The sequence below is a fragment of the Schistocerca gregaria genome, unplaced genomic scaffold, assembly GCF_023897955.1.
Source record: "Schistocerca gregaria isolate iqSchGreg1 unplaced genomic scaffold, iqSchGreg1.2 ptg000255l, whole genome shotgun sequence".
NCBI classification, from domain to species: Eukaryota; Metazoa; Arthropoda; class Insecta; order Orthoptera; family Acrididae; genus Schistocerca; species Schistocerca gregaria.
Genome location: NW_026061761.1, coordinates 907,340 through 927,373, shown reverse-complemented (window position 1 = coordinate 927,373; position 20,034 = coordinate 907,340). Strand labels below are relative to the sequence as shown.

Genomic DNA, 20,034 nt, shown 5'->3' with positions numbered 1-20,034 from the left:
ACCCATCTCCTTCATATGTTTGAGAATATTTACTGAAACTCTCTCTTTTGGTTCATAGGCCAGTGACCCTGGTTCCTGTTTCATTTCTTTAACCATAACAGGTAGATATGGGACACTGGGTTCCGATACATTTTGTTCACTATCAGTCCCACAATTAACATACAGTGAATCTGGCAAACTATCACTAGCATTTGCTTGTGACACATCAAAACTGAAATTACCAATCATGGAATCATTCTCATCTTGTACATTCCCCAAATGTACCCCTAGTCTCTCCTTTATTATCGCCTGAATATTTTCAGCCATGCTGCAAAGTTTCTTGGCACACACACACAAACCTCTAAGTAGAACACTACTTATCTTTTGCCTCATCTGGATGACTGCACGGCGAGGTGATACCGCGGGTCCGTTCTCCAGGACCTGCTTCAACCGATCCAGTTTACGCGCCAGCACTCCCTACACGGTTGCCAACTGCTCCGTCTACCAGTTTGCTGCTGTAGCGTGGCGCCTGTCGACCTTCAGTTATCGGCACGTAGTCTACTTCTGCAGACCATCAGTTGTTCACGCTGACTTGTACCTTCACTAGTAACTTCGCACACAAGTTCCTTGCTGCTGTGCTCCAACTACCATTCATTAGCACACTTGCCTATTGCCTCACAATAGTTCCTTTATCACTCGCATGTGAATACTTTGAGTCCATTTAAACACTGCTGTTTTTTTATGAAGTTCCTACCCACCTGAACTTTACTATAGTCTTTCCCGACCGATGCACCAATTGCGGCATGGTGGGGTTTGAAATTTCATGTACTGTGCAGGCTGCAAGTTAGATCAGTGTCTGCTTGATGTCTGTTCACTTTGCAATGTAGATACTTAAAAGATGATGTAAAAGTGGCGTTCATAAAAAAACACCATCTAATATCTACAATTTCTGAGGACATGCAACTCTAGTAATGAAATAAAGTTCTGTATAAAAACTGGAAATAAAAAATTTATCGGGCGGTTAGATAATGGATTGGCTTCTGGAAAATAATGCCCAAAATTTTCACACAAAAATGTTTATTTGTTCTTATAAGCAAAGAAATGGTACTATTCAGTCCACATTTAAACTACCTGTTATTTTGGTCAAGTTCACAATTCATACGCTCGTTTCACACGCACAGTAGCCAGAAATCTGTCCAAATCCGACTCATGTTAAACAATGTTTCCACAGTCATTAAATTCCACCACTAACATTAGTTATTACATTTGGTCCTTCTGGTGGATTTCATAAAAGAAATTGCCAAAAATGCTCAGTGGTTGAATACTGTAACTTCCAAACTTCACAAAACTCTCCGTAACTACATCAGCGTTAGTCATGACATGTAGGAAACGCGAGGAACTCAGTATTCCTTCATTTTACACATTATTTTGACTCACACTAGTAACATGACTGTCCGCACTCAAAGCTAGTGAGAGACACTCTTCTTGCATCCTCACTCCCAGTATAACTATCAGATAATGAGTGGGAACCGTCTCAATTCTGATTGGCTAACAGTACTCACTGCCAATCAGAATGCCCACTCATGATCATATTCGCACCAAAAGTGACCTGCACCAACCCTTACGTACAGATGCATCTACGTCATCCTGATATACAAATATTAAAGTAATGTTTAATAAATGAAAATGCAATAAATCTGGAAATATCCTTTAGATACAGATAATACTCCAGCAGACTTTCTGGCTGCCCTGTTACAATAGCAATCACACCTAGACATACGTCATCGGCAGAGTGGGTAAATTCCCTGTGAACATTTTCCCACGACAGGCTTGACTAACTTTTGCAGGTTGCTTAAGACGGTATATTGGTATATAATGCAACACTCAAATTTGACGAATGTCCCATGTACACACTCTCATTCACTCACATATACTCCTACAATAATCTTAGACACCAATAATAATTTTGGCTCATTTTTATATTACAAAAACGAAAAACAATTAAAGTTTTAATATGAAAATCTCAGTTAATTAATTTTGCACCCAGTGAGTTCTGTTTATGTTTTTAGATAATACCAAAGTATAAACTATTTAATTTCCTAACTGAACTTAGTTTCCTAAGTGGTAGTTTTTGACTTTTTAACATTTTTTTCGTCTCTGGAACTATGATAGCTATAAAGCTTAAATTTGGATACACACTGCTCCTGAACGCCAAAATTTTGAAAATGATTGAATAATATTTAATATAATTTATTTAGCTTTTTATAGGCGGTGAATGTACACATCCAGTAAGAGACATTGAATAGCTTTCCCATGGCAGGTAGTGACCCAGTTAGGCTGGCAGATGTCAGCCCCTGCAGTTACATGCAGCTAGCTATCCTAAAATAAATGTTTGCTTGGGACAAACTTGCGATGCTACAGTGGCCACTCGGTTTCTTCGTCACATCCTATCTGTCCCCACTCAGATGTTTGATCCGGGAAATTGTAAATATGTAAACTGCAGTGCATTGGTGCACCATCCTGCTGGAGGATCACATTTGGCTGGAATGGAAGAAGCTGAGGGACAGCAAATTTATGAAGTATACCCAGATAAACAGTTCTCATTACTATTTCCGTGCTGCAGAAAAATGGTCCAACTGTACTGTCTTTCATGAGTGCATGCCTCAGATTTATCTGGAGAATGTACCAAGAAATGGAACTGAGGAAGCCTTTGAAACACACAGGGTGCGACAACACTCTTATTTGGTTGCCTGGTGCATATTCTTCCACGCATAGTGGTGCCGATAGTTGCACATCTCTGCCCTGAGTATCTAAATTAAAACAGTGTAAATGCTATCCTTGATGTAGCCCTAGGAGAAAGAATTTAAGTGTATAACATCTGGGGCCTGTGGTTGTCACAGCAGGACAGGCTCCTCCCGTCCACAGCCCTAAAGAAATTGGCACTTAGTACGGTGGTACATGGAAGCATTACTTTTCCAGTAATCAAATTACACCGCACAATAACCTTTGTCCAAACTCATCTGTACTTGTATTAGTATTGATTTTAATTTATGCTTGAATCTGTGTTATTGTTACCTATAGCCAAGGCTTCTTGTCCAATACGATATCCTATAACACTTAAGATTCTCTTTAATACTACGAAGGAATTGGTCCTTTCCTTTATTCATGTCGCAAGTACTGTTCAAAACAGATACCGAATCAAAAGAATATTAAATGTACATGAATAAATTAATCGATTGACAGTTTATAAACTAAGAAATTAAGACAGAATGATATAAAGTGCTACACAGAATATAACTGAACATAATCAAATATTTACACTGAGTACAATATTTGTATGAGTTGTGGCCAGTATTTCACTACTGTGATATGCACCGCCCCTAATTGTGACTGGGTGGCAATTCTTCTCCAGTTTTGGTGCATTCTGAATGACTGGGATTTTCTGCTTCTGTAGGTCGGCCCTGGATTTTGTTAACTGTGACAGAAGTGGAGCAGCAGACTGTAAAAAAAAAAAAAAAAATAAAAAAATAAAAAAAAAAACTTCCTGGTCTTTGGATAAGTTGATGGTGGCCAATGTTTGTAGAGGAAATAAGCCAACATGTTCCAGACCTTTTGTCTCTCTGTGTTAGCAGCCACTCCACATCTGACATTGTGCGGGGTGAATATTACTTCCATGTATACTGTGCGTATGTTTCTTGCCATCAGCTATTAAAATGCAATAGCTGCAAATCTGATGCATTGCATAGGGATTTAACACCAGGTGTTTTTGCTTTTGATGTCAATGAAAAGATTAAATAAAAAATAAGGGGGTAATGACCATCCTTGTCTTATTCCTTTTCTAATTTGATCGAGGCAGAGTTTACACTAAAATCTAATTTTAGATATTCTGTGTGACAAGTAAATGATTAACAAATGTTCGAGAGAGCTGATCTCAAACCAGTTACTAAAATTTTTATTGTGCAAACTGCAGTAAAATGCTGTTCCTCCCCTATTGTTAATAAAAGGAAAGGGGGAAAAGACCGCAAACACACTGCAGCAAGCACCGCAATGCCTCAAGGTGGCCAGCCCCGTGTGTGGGCTAACTGATTTCTGCTGTGGATCCTCACATTAGTGTTTGCAGAACACTTGTAAGGAGTACAAAACATTGGGCCCAAAGTCACATTTAACACATTTGTAACTTACTTCCTAACCTTCACATGAATGCGACACATGGAGCGACAGATGTGCATCTGTATGCTGCAAACCACAGCAGAGGGTACTTCCCATTATACTAGTTATTAGGTCTTCTTCAGGAAAAAAGACTGCTTAAGCACCTCCATGTACACTGTAAGTAGTCTGATCTCCTCTTTGTGGTACCTGAGGGAGCAATATCTTGCGTTGCTAGTTTTTTTGCTTAGAGCTGGTTTTGCCGAAACTATGTACGTAGGATTTCTCAGGACAGTTCATGTCTATCTTCGAGAGGGTGCCAGTTCAGTTTCTTTGGCATCTTTGGAAAGTTCTTTAGCATCTTTGTGACACTTTCCTGTGAATCAAACAGATCTGTGACCATTTGTTATGCCCTTTTCTGTATCGTTAAATATCCCACATTAATCGTGTTTGGTACAGGTCCCACAGACTTGAGCGATATTCTACAATGGGTCATGTGAGTGTTTTCTAGATTGACTTCGTTCCCCTAGTAATCCTAACAATGAACCAAAATCTGCTGCGTGCTTTACATATAACTAAGCATATGTCGTCATCCCATTTTGTATCTCTATGAAGTGTAACAGCCACATATTAGTACGAGTTGACCAATTCCGATTGTGTCTTGTTAGTACTGGAGTCGTACGATACTATGTTTCTTCATTTTGCAGCATGCTCAATTTTACATTTCTCAACATTTAAAGCAAGTCGCCAACCTTCACACCGCTTTGCAGTCATATCTAGATCTGACTGCACATTTTTGCACTGAGACAGCTTTTACTCCACTGCATTTTCTCTGGACTGTGTGGCCTTCGTGTTTGCAGAATGTTTGTTCAGTTATTTCCCATCAGTCTCTGTTCCTTTACACTAGTGTCAATAAATAACACATAGGATATCAGCTCTTCCTTCAAAACACACTGACTATTCACAAACCAGCAGTGGATACCTAATTTAACTTTCAAACTGCACCAAGTTCCTACATTTTTTGTTAGGCTTTTACCTACTTTATACTGAAAGACTATGCTTCTCCAATAATGCTTGTGTGAAATAGTGCTGTGTTACTTGTCAATGTGCTCTTTGCACTACTGTATTTATGGGAGCACTTTCCATGCCCACTCTTGTATTTGATATCAGTTTGTAAGAAAATGTATTACACAAAATTTCTTGTAATGTAAAGAAGTGAATGAAATGAAATGCGAGATGTGTAAGCTGTTATTGTAAATGTTGTTGTGATGAGGAGTGTAAACATATCATTGTGAAGAAGTTAAAATTGTTTTCCTCTTGTGCAGGTCACATTTGACTGTTTTTACTTTACTCAGGAACTGCTTATTTATCAGCAAAGCTTTTACATTGAATGGTTGATTTTTTTTAAATTTGATGTGAATTTTAGGATTTACATTGAAGGGGTTGATGGAAGATAGTGCTAACCCTCAATTTAGGAAGGATTAGTGTGGACATGTTATCTATTGTATATACAAATGTCTCAAACTTGTGACAACTAAATTACAGATGAGTGACTAGTAAGAAATGCCTTTTATATAAATTGTTTTGTATTACTGCAGTTGAATACTTGTTTTTTTTTTTTCAACTAGCTTTTTTTTTTTTTATTTTTACTTTGTATATAACATGGAATAACTGAATATGCGCTCTTATGGGTTAGGAATTCTTCTGCTGATCACTTCAGTTGTCTGGTGGTTTATTGTTTATTATTTCATTTTTAATAGAAAGAGCATAAGTGGTGGTAGAAAAGAAACATAAAACACTTCTACATAAATTGTTTATGGGTGTTGCTTGTCAGCAAATGTATTATATTGACTTTCTTTAAAAAAAATGTAAACTTAAATGTTAGAAATTTTTGGATTTTTCTTTACAGTGCATCAAGAATCGAATTGTCAGTTCTAAAAACACAGTGTAAAGTGGATGTTAAGACTGGCACTGTGAAACCAAATTCCTGTCAGCAGCACACCACAGCTTTCAGTTGGAATGTTACTGTATTAGTTGAGATTATTAACTTGTGTTGCGTTTGGACTTGTGTACCAATACAGAAATTTATAGAGATTAGTCCAACTGTGATGAAGTGATGGTATGAAAAAAACTCAGGTAACTGGATGATGAACCAAGTAATTGTTTGTTTAGTATCTTATATTCTTGTACAGATTTCTGTATGGTTAGAAAACTCTAAGTGGATGTATGTTGAAAACATTACTCCCACTGACAGTGATGAATGTGAAAACTCATATGATTTTTTTTTCTTTTCTTTACTTTCATAATGAAACAATTGTAATCACAACATATGTATGCCTAGAACAGCACTGGCTCCAAGATGCAGCAGATATATTTCAGATTTGATTCTGTTCTTGTCCAAAACAGTGTTATGTGTCGATAAAAGATAATTATGGTGTCGAAATTTGAAAAACATTATTGGATGTTACTGTATGTAACTTACATCCCACAATATTTAACACTGAACGTATATTTTTGGGATGTTTATGCATTTTGCATTAACTTCTATTAACAACATTTGGAACTTAAAGACCACGGGTGCAGTTAGCAAACCAAGGTAAGTGTAAAGACTAATAGAAAGGAACATGGGCTGCCACGAGTACCTCAGTACCAGATATGAATGGGTCGGTAGTTGTTGGTTTATTTGTCTAGGGATCACTTTTGCGAGGATAGTGGATACATCATGGGAGTACAGGTTCTCCCCCATCAGTCATCGATTTTGCAGAACCCAGTCATCGATTTTGCGCATAACCTCCTCATTCCCTCCCTTATCAGTCCACTTAATTTTCAACATTTTTGTATAGCACCATGTCTCAAATGCTTCGATTCTCTTCTGTTCCGGTTTTCCCACAGTCCATGTTTCACTACCACACAATGCTGTACTCCAGATGTACATTCTCAGAAATTTCTTCCTCAAAGACTGATATTTATTATTAATAGACGTCTCTTGGCCAGGAATGCCCTTTTTGCCATTGCTACTATGCTTTTGATGTCCTCATTGCTCCGTCCATCATTGGTTATTTTACTGCCTAGGTAGCAGAATTCCTTAACTTCATCTATTTCATGATCATCAATCCTGATGTTAAGTTTCTGCTGTTCTCATTTCTACTACTTCTCATTACCTTCATCTTTCTTAGATTTACTCTCAATTCATACTCTGTACTCATTAGACTGTTCATTGTGTTCAGCAGATCATGTAATTCTTCTTCACTTTCACTCAGGATAACAATGTCATCAGCAAATCATATCATTGATATCCTTTCAGCTTGAATTTTAATTCTGAACCTTTCTTTTATTTTCATCATTGCTTACTCGAAGTACAGATTGAACTGTAGGGGCGAAAGGCTACATCCTTGTCTTACACCCTTTTTAATACGAGCACTTCGTTCTTGGTCGTCCTCTCTTATCATTCCCTCTTGGCTGTTGTACACATTGCATATGATGCGTCTTTTCCTATAGCTTAGCCCTACTTTTCTCAGAATTTCAAACATCTTGCACCATTTTACATCGTCAAAAGCTTTTTCCAGGTCGACCAATCCTATGAACATATCTTGATTTTTATTTAGTCTTGCTTCCATTATTGACCGCATTGTCAGAAGCCTCTCTCGTGACTTTATTTTTCCTAAAGCCAAACTGATCATCATCTAGTGTGTACTCAATTTTCTTTTCGATTCTTCTGTGTTTTATTCTTGTCAGCAATTTGGATGTATGACCTGTTAAGCTGATTGTTCATACATTCTACACACCAATGTGAATAGTCATTTTGTTGCCACTCCCGCATCGATCTTAGAAATTTTGATGGAATGTTATCTATCCCTACTGCCTTATTTCATCTTAAGTCCTCAAAAGCTCTGTTAGATTCTAATTCTAGTACTGGATCCCCTATCTCTTTTAAATTAACTCATGTTTCTTCTTCTATCACATCAGACAAATCTTCCCCTTATAGAGGCTTTCAATGTATTCTTTCCCCCTATCCGCTCTCTCCTCTGCTTTTAACAGTGGAATTCCCATTACACTCTTATTGTTATCACCCTTTTAATGTCACCGAAGGTTGTTTGGACTTTCCTGTATGATGAGTCTGTCCTTCCGACAGTCATTTCTTTTTTGATGTCTTCACAATTTTCCTGCAGCCATTTCATCTTATTTTCCTTACACTTCCTATTTATCTCATTCCTCAGCGACCTGTATTTCTCTGTTCCTGAGTTTCCCAGAATATTTTTCTACCTCCTCTTTTTGTTGATAAATTGAAGTATTTCTTCTGTTACCCATGGTTGATTTCTTTACAGTTACCTTCTTTGTACCTATGTTTTCCTTCCCAACTTCTCTGCTGGACCTTTTTAGAAATGTCCATTCCTCTTCAACTGTACTGCCTACTGAGCTATTCCTTATTGCTGTATCTATAGCCTTAGAGATCTTCAACGGTATCTATTCATTCCTTTGTACTTCCATATCCCACTTCTTTGCGTACTGATTCTTCCTGACTAATGTCTTAAACTTCAACCCGCTCTTCATCACTACTATATTGTGATCTGAGTCTGTGTCTGCTCCTGGGTACGCCTTACAATCCAGTATCTAATTTTGGAATCTCCATCTGACTGTGATGTAATCTAACTGAAATCTTCCCGTATCACCCCACCTTTTCCAAGTATGCCAACTCCTCTTGTGATTCTTTAACAGAGTATTCACTATTATTAGCTGAACCTTTTTACAGAACTCAATTAGTCTTTCTCCTCTCTCATTCCTTTTCCTAAGTCCATATTCACCTGTAACCTTTTCTTCTACTCCTTCCCCTACAACTGCATTCCAGTCTATCATGACTATTAGCTTTTAATATCGCTTCACATACTGTATTACTCTTTCAGTATCCTCATACACTCTCTCTACCTTTACAAACAAGAAAAGTCATGTAAAGAGTCATTTACCTAGTTAAAGGTCTAGTTTGAGCACGAGTCTCGCAAACTTTTTGTGACACCCTCCAGTGAGCCATTCGTACAGACCTTCATCGTATACATTCAACTTTCCATATTACTCCTATTGGATATTCTAGGTGGGATTGGCCCAGTGAAAACAGTCTCCTTTGTATACCGACTTCATTTTCCTAGTAGTGACAATAAACCCTAGTCTGCAAGCTTGAGCCTATGTGAGGGCTCCATTCCATATATAGTACAAATTATATTTGAACAAGTTGACTGATTCTTACTATGATCCATGGGAATTGTAATTGGACGACTACAATACACTGTAATGGTTAATAAAAAATAAACAGAGAAGAAAAGAAAAGGTTGAAAATTTGGGAAGAAATTGTGAAGAAAAAGGGGATTTTAAAATCGTAAATGACCGTGAAAAAGGGAAATAATGAAATGCAAATCGGAATTCGTATTACAGAAAAGCTATCGGACTTCATGATTCGGAAAAGCTATTGTTGGGGTGGTCCTTGTGACGTTTTTGAACAAAAGTTAAACCAATTTCCACTACAAAAATTATTGAAAAAGAACAGAGAATAACAAAATGCTGACAGGGGAAAGTGGCGTAGATAAGAGTTCATCCTTTACCATGTTAACATGTCTTCTTTCGTGCGGCGTCCAGGTCTTGAAAAATCTCCTACTTCATTTCTGCATGAAAAGTCTGCTCCGAAATCTTTCATCGTCCAGGAATTTCTAATGTATACAAAACCGTCTTGAAATTAAGTGCAATTTATTTTACGTTGCTTCCCTCCTCCAGTTGTCATAACAACTTCCACAATACGTCTACACATTAATAAGTTTATTTTCGTCTTCATCAGATCACGTCTGCATTAAGCTTCCGCTCTCAAGAGACAGTAAAGAAACGGATATAAAAAAATTACAATTTTAGTATTTTCTCTGCCGTCGAGCGCTCATACCGCTGCAACGGTATAATTTGTGCCTGAGGGAACGAGTGTAGCGCAGCGAAATTCAGTCACGCTACATCGCCCCCTCGACTGTCACGCTAAAACATTTAGTGTGGCAGGCCAGCAAACAATGTAATAGATATACCTAAATGTCAATATATACATATTTTCATAGGAAAGGCCACGTGCATTCATAGGGAATAATCTTTGTCAATACTTACTTTCTAAATCTATATACTAAATACAATTGTTACAGTTTTGATCCTTTTTACAAAATTAATATACATATATTTACATAGAGTTTGTGTGAGCAAGCTGCTCGCCAGGCGCTTCAGGCGTTGGTTTCCCAATGCATCTCTGGCAGCACGTAGCGCATGTGCAACAACATCATTGAATTTCGCGTGCGGCAGTTTCAAAATCGCTGCGTTATGACAGTCTTGCACAGTATTCACTTTCACATAGTGTTCTTTACAAGTTGTTATTCCAGCATAAATGGCGTGACACCATAAGATTGAGCGTGTGCGTGATCTGAAGCAATGTCCAGTCTTCTGTTACGATACAACACTCCAGGTCCTTGGGCGTTGTTCCCGGGGCATATATGGTCAATGTAGTTTATAGCCTCCACATCGCCTACGACAGGTGCTGAGTCTTTTTTTTCCCTCAAAGCATCTGAAGGCCGGCCAGGAACAATGGCGTCGATGTTCGCGAAGGTAGGTGTTTCCATCACGTTGTTTACACTTGCCAACAAACGATCACTTGCAGTGTGAAAATCCTCATTATCGTCGAAGTAAATTGCAGTGTATATCGGTTTACAAACAGTTATTTGGTTTATGCACCATAAGTTTCACAAATAACACAAAATTCGTCGTTTATAACGTTTACAGTTTAACACAGTTTGCAACACTTCTTTGCCAAATTTACATTTTAACAAAGTTCACTGTGTCCCAGCATGTTTACATCGTTAATTATGGAAGACTATTCTTCGTTATCACATTTCAAAATATGTTGACAATATGCAATATACAGATACATATAAATTTACAAGAATATGCATGTGAAATATTTACACTAAAAAATTATACTAAGTCCCATTGGCTTTCTTTTGTTGGTGTTTATGGTCATTTTGATTTTCTTTATTAAGGTTCGTGCCAAGGGATATCAGACTTAATATTTAAAGCATGGGCTTTCCTTCATTTATTATTTATTTTCTTTCTTGTGATTCCATATCTGGCTAGTGGTTGACCAGACTTGTAATGCCATACTTATTTTTCTTTGTCTTTTAATTCATGCCTGAAAATTTACTGTCACACAACATACTCTTACATTCCATAAACAAACAATACCCAGCTGCAGGTGGTGGTAGGATAATGGAGAAAGAAAGATAGATTGGAAGAAACTGTTCACGACCCATAAACTATCAAATCCTACAGCTAATACATAAAGAGAGAACATAATACATTATAACGTTTGCATCACCTTCAAGGGGTGTGTGAAAGGAGGTGCTTACAATTTACCAAATCATGGGCAAATGTAAGTGTCCTTACGTCAAGTCTGTGTAGTGTAACGTCATGACAGATTCTCTGTTTGTGTTCTGACTGTTCATATGAGTTAAGTGTATTATACATTAACAAATCCTTGCAAGAGTAAATCACATAGCTGCTCAGTACTTCCTAGACATCTCCACTTCTTGTGGATACCGTCTATACAAATGGAAAATATATCTCAGAGATTGTCTCTCTCATAATAGGTATTATATAATAACATACCAAATTTCCTCTCAAGCGTTCAACCATGAACTTTCTTCTATTTTAGTGAAGGTTAAACATGATGTATGTGGTGTATATATATAATTTCTTTTATTTTATTGACAGTAAAATGTCTCTTCCTCAGTGTCCATTGCTCGACATTGATTGCACGGGTGGTCACTGCTCCTTTGCACTTACCTTGCATTACCTGAAAAGTTGTTGTCTTCAAAGTAGATGTAATTTTGTCATCTGTTTGCTTAAGTGTAGGTGTTGTAAGAGTCGCAAAATGGCCTGAATAACTCTATCTTTTTCTTCCTCAGGGTTTTCTGTTGTGTGTGAGTATAATAAAGGCTAACATGGCACTAAATTTCACTTTTGTAAAAAAATTATACAAATGTATTCACATGAGGGCTGTGTAAAAACTATATTTCAACTTAAGTTCCTTAAAATATCATTCTCCTGTCTGAACACGAACTATAAATGTTTTCTTCCACACAGTGGCTTAACAAAACTTAATGAAAGGTTACTAAGCTACAATTCTGAAATAAATTAAAGCTAATGTGTTTCCAAGTTACCTTCTTATTACACTTCATCATTATGTTCTCTCTGCTTTTCTTTCATTCGTTCATTTTCAAGGGCACTGAAAATAGGTTCACATTTAACATCTTGTACTCGCGTGTTGTGACTCATCACAAATGTTTTCTTTCAAACTAAAATTCTTATGCAATCCTAAAGATATAAACTGTTTACTCACTTCTCTATGTAGCACAATATTACCAAAACATTCTCACTCATTCCTTACTCACATATTCATCGTAATATAAAAATTCATTAAACATATTCCTCACCAAACATTAATATATCACATACGAGGGGCCATTTGACACTTCCATTCTCATAAAACTCCAATGATATTTTCCTCAAATAATCTCTTGTCTCCAACTACTTCACAGTAACTTACCTTCTTACATTAACGTAAATATTAACTCATTCATTCTTACATCGTCATTCATTCTGCTACATACCAATGTCATTACTGATCTCAATAGCTATTATCTCCTGTCATTAGAGTGCTTTGAAATAACTAACTAGTTGTTGATTCACCTTATAATTTACAATTAACAACAAATGTAACCTGTGTAGATCTCATTCCTATATGAATATATTTTCCCATTTAGTAAGTGTACTCACCTGGGTTTACATTCTCTTCATAATTATGTGTGCAAGTGTAACTGCAGTATATAATTTCCATAAATTAACGTTTGTGTTCTTTGGCTGTATAACTTAATGTTCGTGTATTCAATACAAATATTTAGGATCTCATTTTCACAGTGACTTGCTCATGTTCAAATTAATTGTCATTATATTATGTTGTTTTAGTGCACGAAGGGTTTCCAATGTCTCTGGGGATGCAACCCCCTCGGCTTGTGAGATAATTTGGAGTAACAACCTGGGTGAAGTATGCTTGCTATTCTGAAAGGACCTGAATACAATAAATCCTACTCAATCTCCTGATAGTCTGAATCTTTAAGTGTTAAATTACATACACTAACTATGGTAGGATATAACAATTAAAATTGACTTACTTCGTAATGTTTTTGTCGTGGTTCAATCATCTTAATAAGTTCAACATTAATTAGTTGTTCTCCTACAGATAATTGACATATGTCATTACTTAAATCTATGATTGCTTTGTGTTTATTCAAGAAATCCATCCCTAGGATGCAGTGTACAATGAGCATGTCTACAATCAGAAAATTACACTTGAACTGTATATTGGAAAATACAAGTTAACAAGGGCTTGCATGCGTATGTCTTAGATTTAGTACCTGTGGCACTAACCACGTGGCAATAATGTACCGGTAAAGTAGGTATGTTTAAAATTTGTTTCAATTCATTATAGACTGTGGTTGACATCACACTTGCAGCAGCAGCAGCAGCACCACCAGTATCGAATAAAATTTGCACATCATAATCGTTAAACTTAACCCATGCCGTAGCTTGTATGAATTCTGTAACACAACTGTCTGATTTAATGTTTTTCTCGTCGGTTAATGCCTGTTCTGCTGTCATTTTGTCATTGCACCTGAGAAACAAACCGTCTCAGCCGTTGCGCTCTTAACACCTCACGACCGAAGCAAGAGCGCTCAGCTCGGTCGTCGACTGTTTTCCGTCGTCTACTGTGTTTGGCCGGATTCATTGACCAGCACTTCCACTATGTTTACATTCCGGCCGGTTGGCGCCCACGCGTCAGCTGATGGCGCACCGCAATTGGTCGTCGTCGTCGTGCGTGAAATCTCGTGCATTCACTGCACGTTTTGGGCAGGTTAAGCAGGGCCTGCTGTTCCTGCGTCAGAGATCGCAATTTGTCGTTGTGGTCCTCACGTTTTGTTCGTCTTCACCTCTTCACGCTTCGTAAATTTTTCTTCTCTTGCTACTTGGATTACTCCAGCAGCAGGTCTGGCCATCTGGTCGCTGGGCGCCAGTGGGGTTGGTTTCCCAGCCCCCTGACCAGCGGGTTTTCGGAGGTCCTCGTCAACTCATAAAATGGTATAGCGAGCGCGCGGAAGCGGCGCTCCAACGTCTGGACTCCAGCGGCGTCGTGCAGCCTGCGTGTGCCGTAGTCCCTCGGCAGGTGTAGAGCCAGCCGAAGGGCTTTATTCTGCACACGCTGCAGCGTCTGGATGTGCGTTTCTGCCGCGTTTCCCCACACCACGGCCGCGTACTCTAGCACTGGCCTGATGAGTGCTAGGTACAGCGAGAGGCCGCAGTGGGGGAGGGCAGTGTCGTCGTTGGGTTGAGGAGCGGGTACAGCAGGCGCAACCTGCCGAGCGCTCGGCCCCTCAGCTCCCGGATGTGTGGACCCCACGTCAGGCGTCGATCGAGGGTGACGCCGAGGTATTTTCCTGTGCGCGACCACGGGATGGGGCCTCCCATGATCCGCACTTGCAGCAGCGCGTCGGGAATGCGGCGGCGCGTGAATATCACCGCCTGGCTTTTCCCGGCGTTGAACTTGAGCCGCCATTTGGTGGCCCAGGCTCCAATCTCGTTGCAGGAGAGCTGCAGCCGGCGGCGCATTAGCTGCGCGTCCTTGCTGCGAGTGTAGATGGCGGTGTCGTCCGCGTAGAGCGCCAGGTGCACCCTCGGCGTCGACTTTGGCACGTCGGCGGTGTACAGAGAGTACAGCAGTGGGCCAAGCACTGACCCCTGCGGTACTCCTGCTCGGATGTGGCGCGCCGTTGAGACGCCACCGTCAGCGCGCACATGGAAGGTGCGCCCGCGCAGGTACGACTGGAGAAGGCGGACGTGCGACACAGGAACCCCCTGTACCAGCAGCTTGTACAGGAGGCCGTCGTGCCACACGCTATCGAAGGCCCTAGAAACATCAAGGAAGACCGCCCCGAGGTACTCGCGATGTTCCAGGGCCCCCATTGCCTGCTCCACCAGTCGTAGTAGCTGATGCTGCGTAGCATGACCGCGGCGGAATCCGAACTGCTCGTCAGGAAGCAGGCCTTCTTCACTGACGTGGCGCTGCAGTCGGATCGGATAAATCCTCTCGAAGGTTTTCGAGAGGGAAGGCAGGAGGCTTATTGGGCGATAGCTTTGCGCCAGCCTAGGATCTTTGCCAGCCTTCGGGATGGCGACCACCTCTGCGTGTTTCCACGCAGCAGGGTAGACGCCAGTGCGAAGGATGGCGTTGAATATCGCTGTGACGACACGCACTGCTTCCGGCGGCAGCTTCTTCAGCAGTGCGTTACCCATCTTGTCACATCCCCCTGCCTTCCTGGGCTGCAGGAAGTTGAGGTGATGTTGGACCTCTTCTTCTGTTGTCTCTGTGAGGATGTCGTCCTCTTCCTGCTGGGTCAGGTACAGTGGGAGGCGCTCGTCCACCTCGCGGATCATGTCGTCATCGACGACGTCATCCACCGGTGTAAAGTTTTCCGCGAAGGCGTCCGCAAGGACGCTCGCCTTGGCATCTGGTTCCGCGACGACGTCTCTACCAACTTGCAGCGGCGGGATGCGTTGGCCCTTCCTCAGGAAGCTCTTAGTTACGGCCCAGGCGCTTCCGTCATCGATTCTGAGCGTGGCTATTTTGCCAGCCCAGTCCCGATTTCGGTGGTGGCTGACGGCCGCCGATATCTCGCGGCGCAGGCGATTTAGCAGGCGTTTGGTGGCGGGGCTTCTCGTGATCTGCCACTCACGGAAGACCCGGTTCTTCTCACGGATGGACAACAAGATATCCGGCGGAAGCTGCTTGGATTTATCCATCGGCTTCCTTGGTCGCTGTGGCGCCGCCGCATCTGCCGCCGCGAGTGTGTAGTGGGTGAACGCAGCTAGCGCGGCGTCCACCCCCTCCACGTCCGGATCGGGTGTGGCGGTGACCGTCTCTGCTAGGTGCTGTTGGAAGTGCGCCCAATTGGTGTTGAGGCGGGCGCTGCGGTGCTCAGGTGGGGCCATCCCGTCTGTGTCCATGTCAAAGATCACTGGCAGGTGATCCGAGGACAGGGCACAGCGGGTGGTCGCGATCGCGTTGTGAGCTGCCCCTTTCACGATCGCGATGTCTAGAACATCGGGACGGCCACGCTTCGGGTAGTGCGTGGGGTCGAAGGGACCCAGCACTATGGCGTCGTGGTGGTTTGCGGCCCGGAGTAGTCGTCTGCCGCTGATGGTGGTGACCCTGGAGTTCCACTCCGGGTGTTTAGCATTGAGATCGCCGCCGATGAAGAGGTGCCCGCGCATCGACAGCAGCGTCTCGATGTCCCTGGATTGCAGGTGTCCCGACGGTTGTCGGTACGCTGCCACGAACGTGACGTGGCCTGCGGAAGTGCAGACCACGACGCCCGTGGTTTCCAGAGTCGGCGTCTCTGGGAGTGGAACCTGGTGATGGCGCAACGACGTTTTGACGTACACCGCCGTTCCGCCTCCATAGGTTGCCCGGTCCGTGCGGTAGCAGCGGAAATTTGCAGCCCTCACGTCCACGCCTGGCTTCAGCCAGGTCTCGGTGACGAGGCAAACGTCCACGTGCTCATCACGCAGGAACTGGCGGAATTCTCCCGCTTGGGTTCTGATGCTGTTCGCATTCCACACACAAACGGTCAGGCCCTGGATGTGCCTATCCATGTTTGGGTGTGGGGACAGCTGGTGTGGTGATGGCCTGAACGGCCGACTGCACTGCAGACGCAATCATCTGCGGAAGTTGTGTCAGGAACAGCTTGAAGTCCTCCCTCATGGCCCTGACTTCTTCCGCGACACTCGCTGCAGAAGTCCTGTCAGTGCCTGGGGGTGGTGCCGCTGCCTGGTCTCGAACAGCAGGCTGTGGAGCTGGCGTCTCGCGGGCAGGACGCTCCCTCCGCCGTCCGCGCCGGCGGCCGCCCCTCGCTGTTGCAGGCTGCTCTCTCGGCGGTCCGCGCCCGTGAGCGACTACCGCCTCTGGAGCAGGCTCGGACTGGTTGCCACGCCCCCGTTCGACGGCGGCGTCGGCAGGACGCTGCTCAGTTGACTTGGCGGGTGCCTTGTCAGTGGCAGCGTTTGCGTAACTTCTCCCGGACTGCACCCGCGCGGAGTGCGCCGGTTGTCCTCGTTGTTTTGCGGTGGCACGCCGGAAGGCAGTGCAGCCGCGGTAGCACGCCACGTGTTTCTCGCCGCAATGGCAGCAAGTGGGCGCGTCCTTTCTCGGAATCTTACAATCTTTAGTGGCGTGGTCCCCCGCGCATTTGACGCAGCGAGGAGGCATCTTACAGTACTTCGCTACGTGGTCGAGGGCCTGGCAGTTGAAGCACTGCGGCGGGCCTCGTCTCCTGCGTAGCTTCTCTACGGTGACGCCGACATCGGCCACGTGCGTCAGCTGGAAGATTTTGCGGTTCTCGATGGTGTCATCGAGAACCGCCATAAACAGCGGCATGTCGGAGTGGTCCCTGGGCGACTTCATGCGCGCTGTGGCGCGGATGGGAAAGCCCAGATCTTCAAGTAGCTCCCGCAGGTACCCTGGGTCCATGCTGAACGGGAGCTTGCGAAAGACGACCTTCAGCGTCTTCACCGGCTCCGAGGAGTAGGTGAAGCTGTGAAGCCCCTCCTTTTCGGTGAGGTCCATGACCCCACGGTAGTCCTCAGCTGTTTTGGTGATGACGCGATGTAAGTCGCGCCCTGCGACTCGAAACGTCACGTTCCCCTTAACAACCGCTTTGATTTTCTCTCGGAACTCTTTGAAGCCGCCGGTCCACTTGATGACCACAGGGGGCGGTGGGGGCGACTTCCTCTGCTGTTGGCTCTCCATGGGCTCTCCAGCGTCATTTGAGAGGCCGGAGTACCGGTTGCCGGTGTTGATGGCCGACTGTTGGGCGAGCACGACAGCCCTGGCTGTGTGCTTGCGGGAGGGCTGTGTGAAGCCCTCATCGTCAGCGGCCGGGGGAAGGGTCTTGTTACCCTTCCTCGATGCTTTCCGCTGTGTGCGGAGAGTGGGTGCGCTGCTGTTCGAGCTAGTGGCAGACCTCTTGCAGGTGGTGGCAGCACTCGCGTCGGCAGGCCGCTTGCGCGAGTGATTTTCCACCTCCATGGTTTCAGCTGCCGGTTTTGTGCCTGGGATGAGTCCCATCAGGAAGGCAAGCTGCCTTTCTGCCTCCGGCGTATGCGCTGCATCCATTGAAGCCACTGGCGCCAGTGACTTGGTTTGCTCCGGAACAGTAGCCAAAGCATCCGTTTCGGCCCTCGTTTGCTGAACGGCCCGCACTGTGGCCGCGCTGCTGTTTTCCTTGGTAGCGCAGGACGACGGGGACGGGCCGCCAACGTCAAGTACGCGGGCGTAGGCGTGCAGGGGCAAGCCCCCATCCGCCGAAAGTGCCCGTCGGCTCCTCTGCGTATCTCCGTTCCTGCTGGGCCGGACAGTCGTAGGTGGCCGGCGGTTAGCGGCCGCCGACGGGGCAGGCCCCGCCGACAAGCCGTCCGCCGAACCACTCGCTGCCTCAGCCGTGGCTGAGGTCGCATAACGACTGCGCCGGTCCGTAGAGCTGTCCGACTCGTGGTCCATGTCCATCTGCCGGGTTGTTGCCGTTGGGGGGCCGGATGGGGTCGCCGACAGAGCAAGCTCTGCCGGACGACGATCCGCCACACCCTTCACATCTTCACAGCGGTCTGCTCGGTTCGGCATCTCAGCAGCCTCAGCAGCACCGCAATTGGTATTGCTACTTTGTGGCGGGGAGTGCATAACTGTACTGGGGAACGGCGGCGGATTCCGTGGAGGGTTATGATTTGTCATGCGTGAACTTTGTGTTTTCCACATATTCTGTCGATGATTGTTATTGTTTTGGTGGTAATTATGTCTGTTACATGGCATGTTCCTGTCAAAGTAGCCCGGGTTGTACCGGTCATTCTCACGTCTATTGCTGTTGTTGTACTGTCTGTGGTTTTCATTTTGCTTGTAGTTGCTGTTTTGATGTGAGTGATAATTATTGTTATTATTATTCCAGGAATTTCGGCGGTTGCTCCTACCGTCATACACGTTTCCATTTGAATATGTTTCGCGCGCAGGCATCGTAGTGTGTCGCGGCGCGGACGGATGGTTCCACCAACCACCGTCCCTACGGTTCCTTTGGGGTAGGTGCTGATTTTGGTTACTAATATGAGTAAAATTTGAATGGCGTGAATCGCCTCTGTAAACTACGTCCATTTTATCTAAGAAGTTTAAGAAAGTATTAACGTCATTCTCCGGTACTCCTATTAATCTGTCTCGGTATGGAAACGGTAAGTGGCTCTTTAAAGTGTCAATTATCGCTGGCAAGTCGGCTGGTTTGGACCAGCACAGTGTCTTGTCTAGGTACCTCTCAAAGTATTGTCTTAAACTCTCTTTTTTAGAGTCATAAGTCTCGGGGTTGCATACTTCTCTCCTTAGACTCTGTTGCTCATTCTCGGACCAGAATTCGTCCAAGAAGGCTTGTTCGAACTGTTCAAATGTAAGGCACCGCCGCTTCATAGCGGCACCCCACTTAGCTGCTCGTCCTCTCATGAGGTTGGTGACGCATCTGATTTTATCGACTTCTGACCAACTACGTGGAAAAACACCGTCAAATGATCTAATAAACACAATAGGGTGGACTTTGTGCTTGTCCTCACCGAAAATTGTCTGGAAATACCCATGCCTTACAAACGTGTCATCGGTCATGCCGGTTGGCGTAACTGTATTGACGTAGTTCGTGTCATTTGCTACTCTAGGTGTCGTACCGTAATATTGCTAGTTTGGTGGAAGAGAAAGCGGCACATTGT

The 20,034-nt window shown here is 43.7% G+C and overlaps 1 protein-coding gene across 1 annotated transcript; it reads right to left on the bottom strand.

The window, feature by feature from the left end:
* Positions 1-3,286: 3,286 nt before the first annotated feature.
* On the bottom strand, positions 3,287-18,802 carry LOC126305109 (nucleolar and coiled-body phosphoprotein 1-like). Its single transcript, XM_049992018.1, has 3 exons — positions 17,957-18,802; positions 17,018-17,290; positions 3,287-3,478 (listed from the first exon to the last, which is right to left on the bottom strand). Exons 1-3 carry the CDS (start codon positions 18,800-18,802, stop codon positions 3,287-3,289), a joined length of 1,311 nt encoding a protein of 436 aa, XP_049847975.1.
* Between the last annotated feature and the right edge of the window lie 1,232 nt (positions 18,803-20,034).

What these genes read in the sequence shown, in the direction of transcription:
- LOC126305109 (XM_049992018.1), bottom strand. Translation starts at nt 18,802, where the DNA reads ATGGACCACGAGTCGGACAGCTCTACGGACCGGCGCAGTCGTTATGCG. An exon ending in TCCGAGAGAAAATCAAAGCG is followed by an intron (nt 17,291 to 17,956) that starts GTTGTTAAGGGG and finishes GCCACTGACAAG; the next exon opens with GCACCCGCCAAGTCAACTGA. An exon ending in CAGCGAGTGTCGCGGAAGAA is followed by an intron (nt 3,479 to 17,017) that starts GTCAGGGCCATG and finishes TTTTTTTTACAG; the next exon opens with TCTGCTGCTCCACTTCTGTC.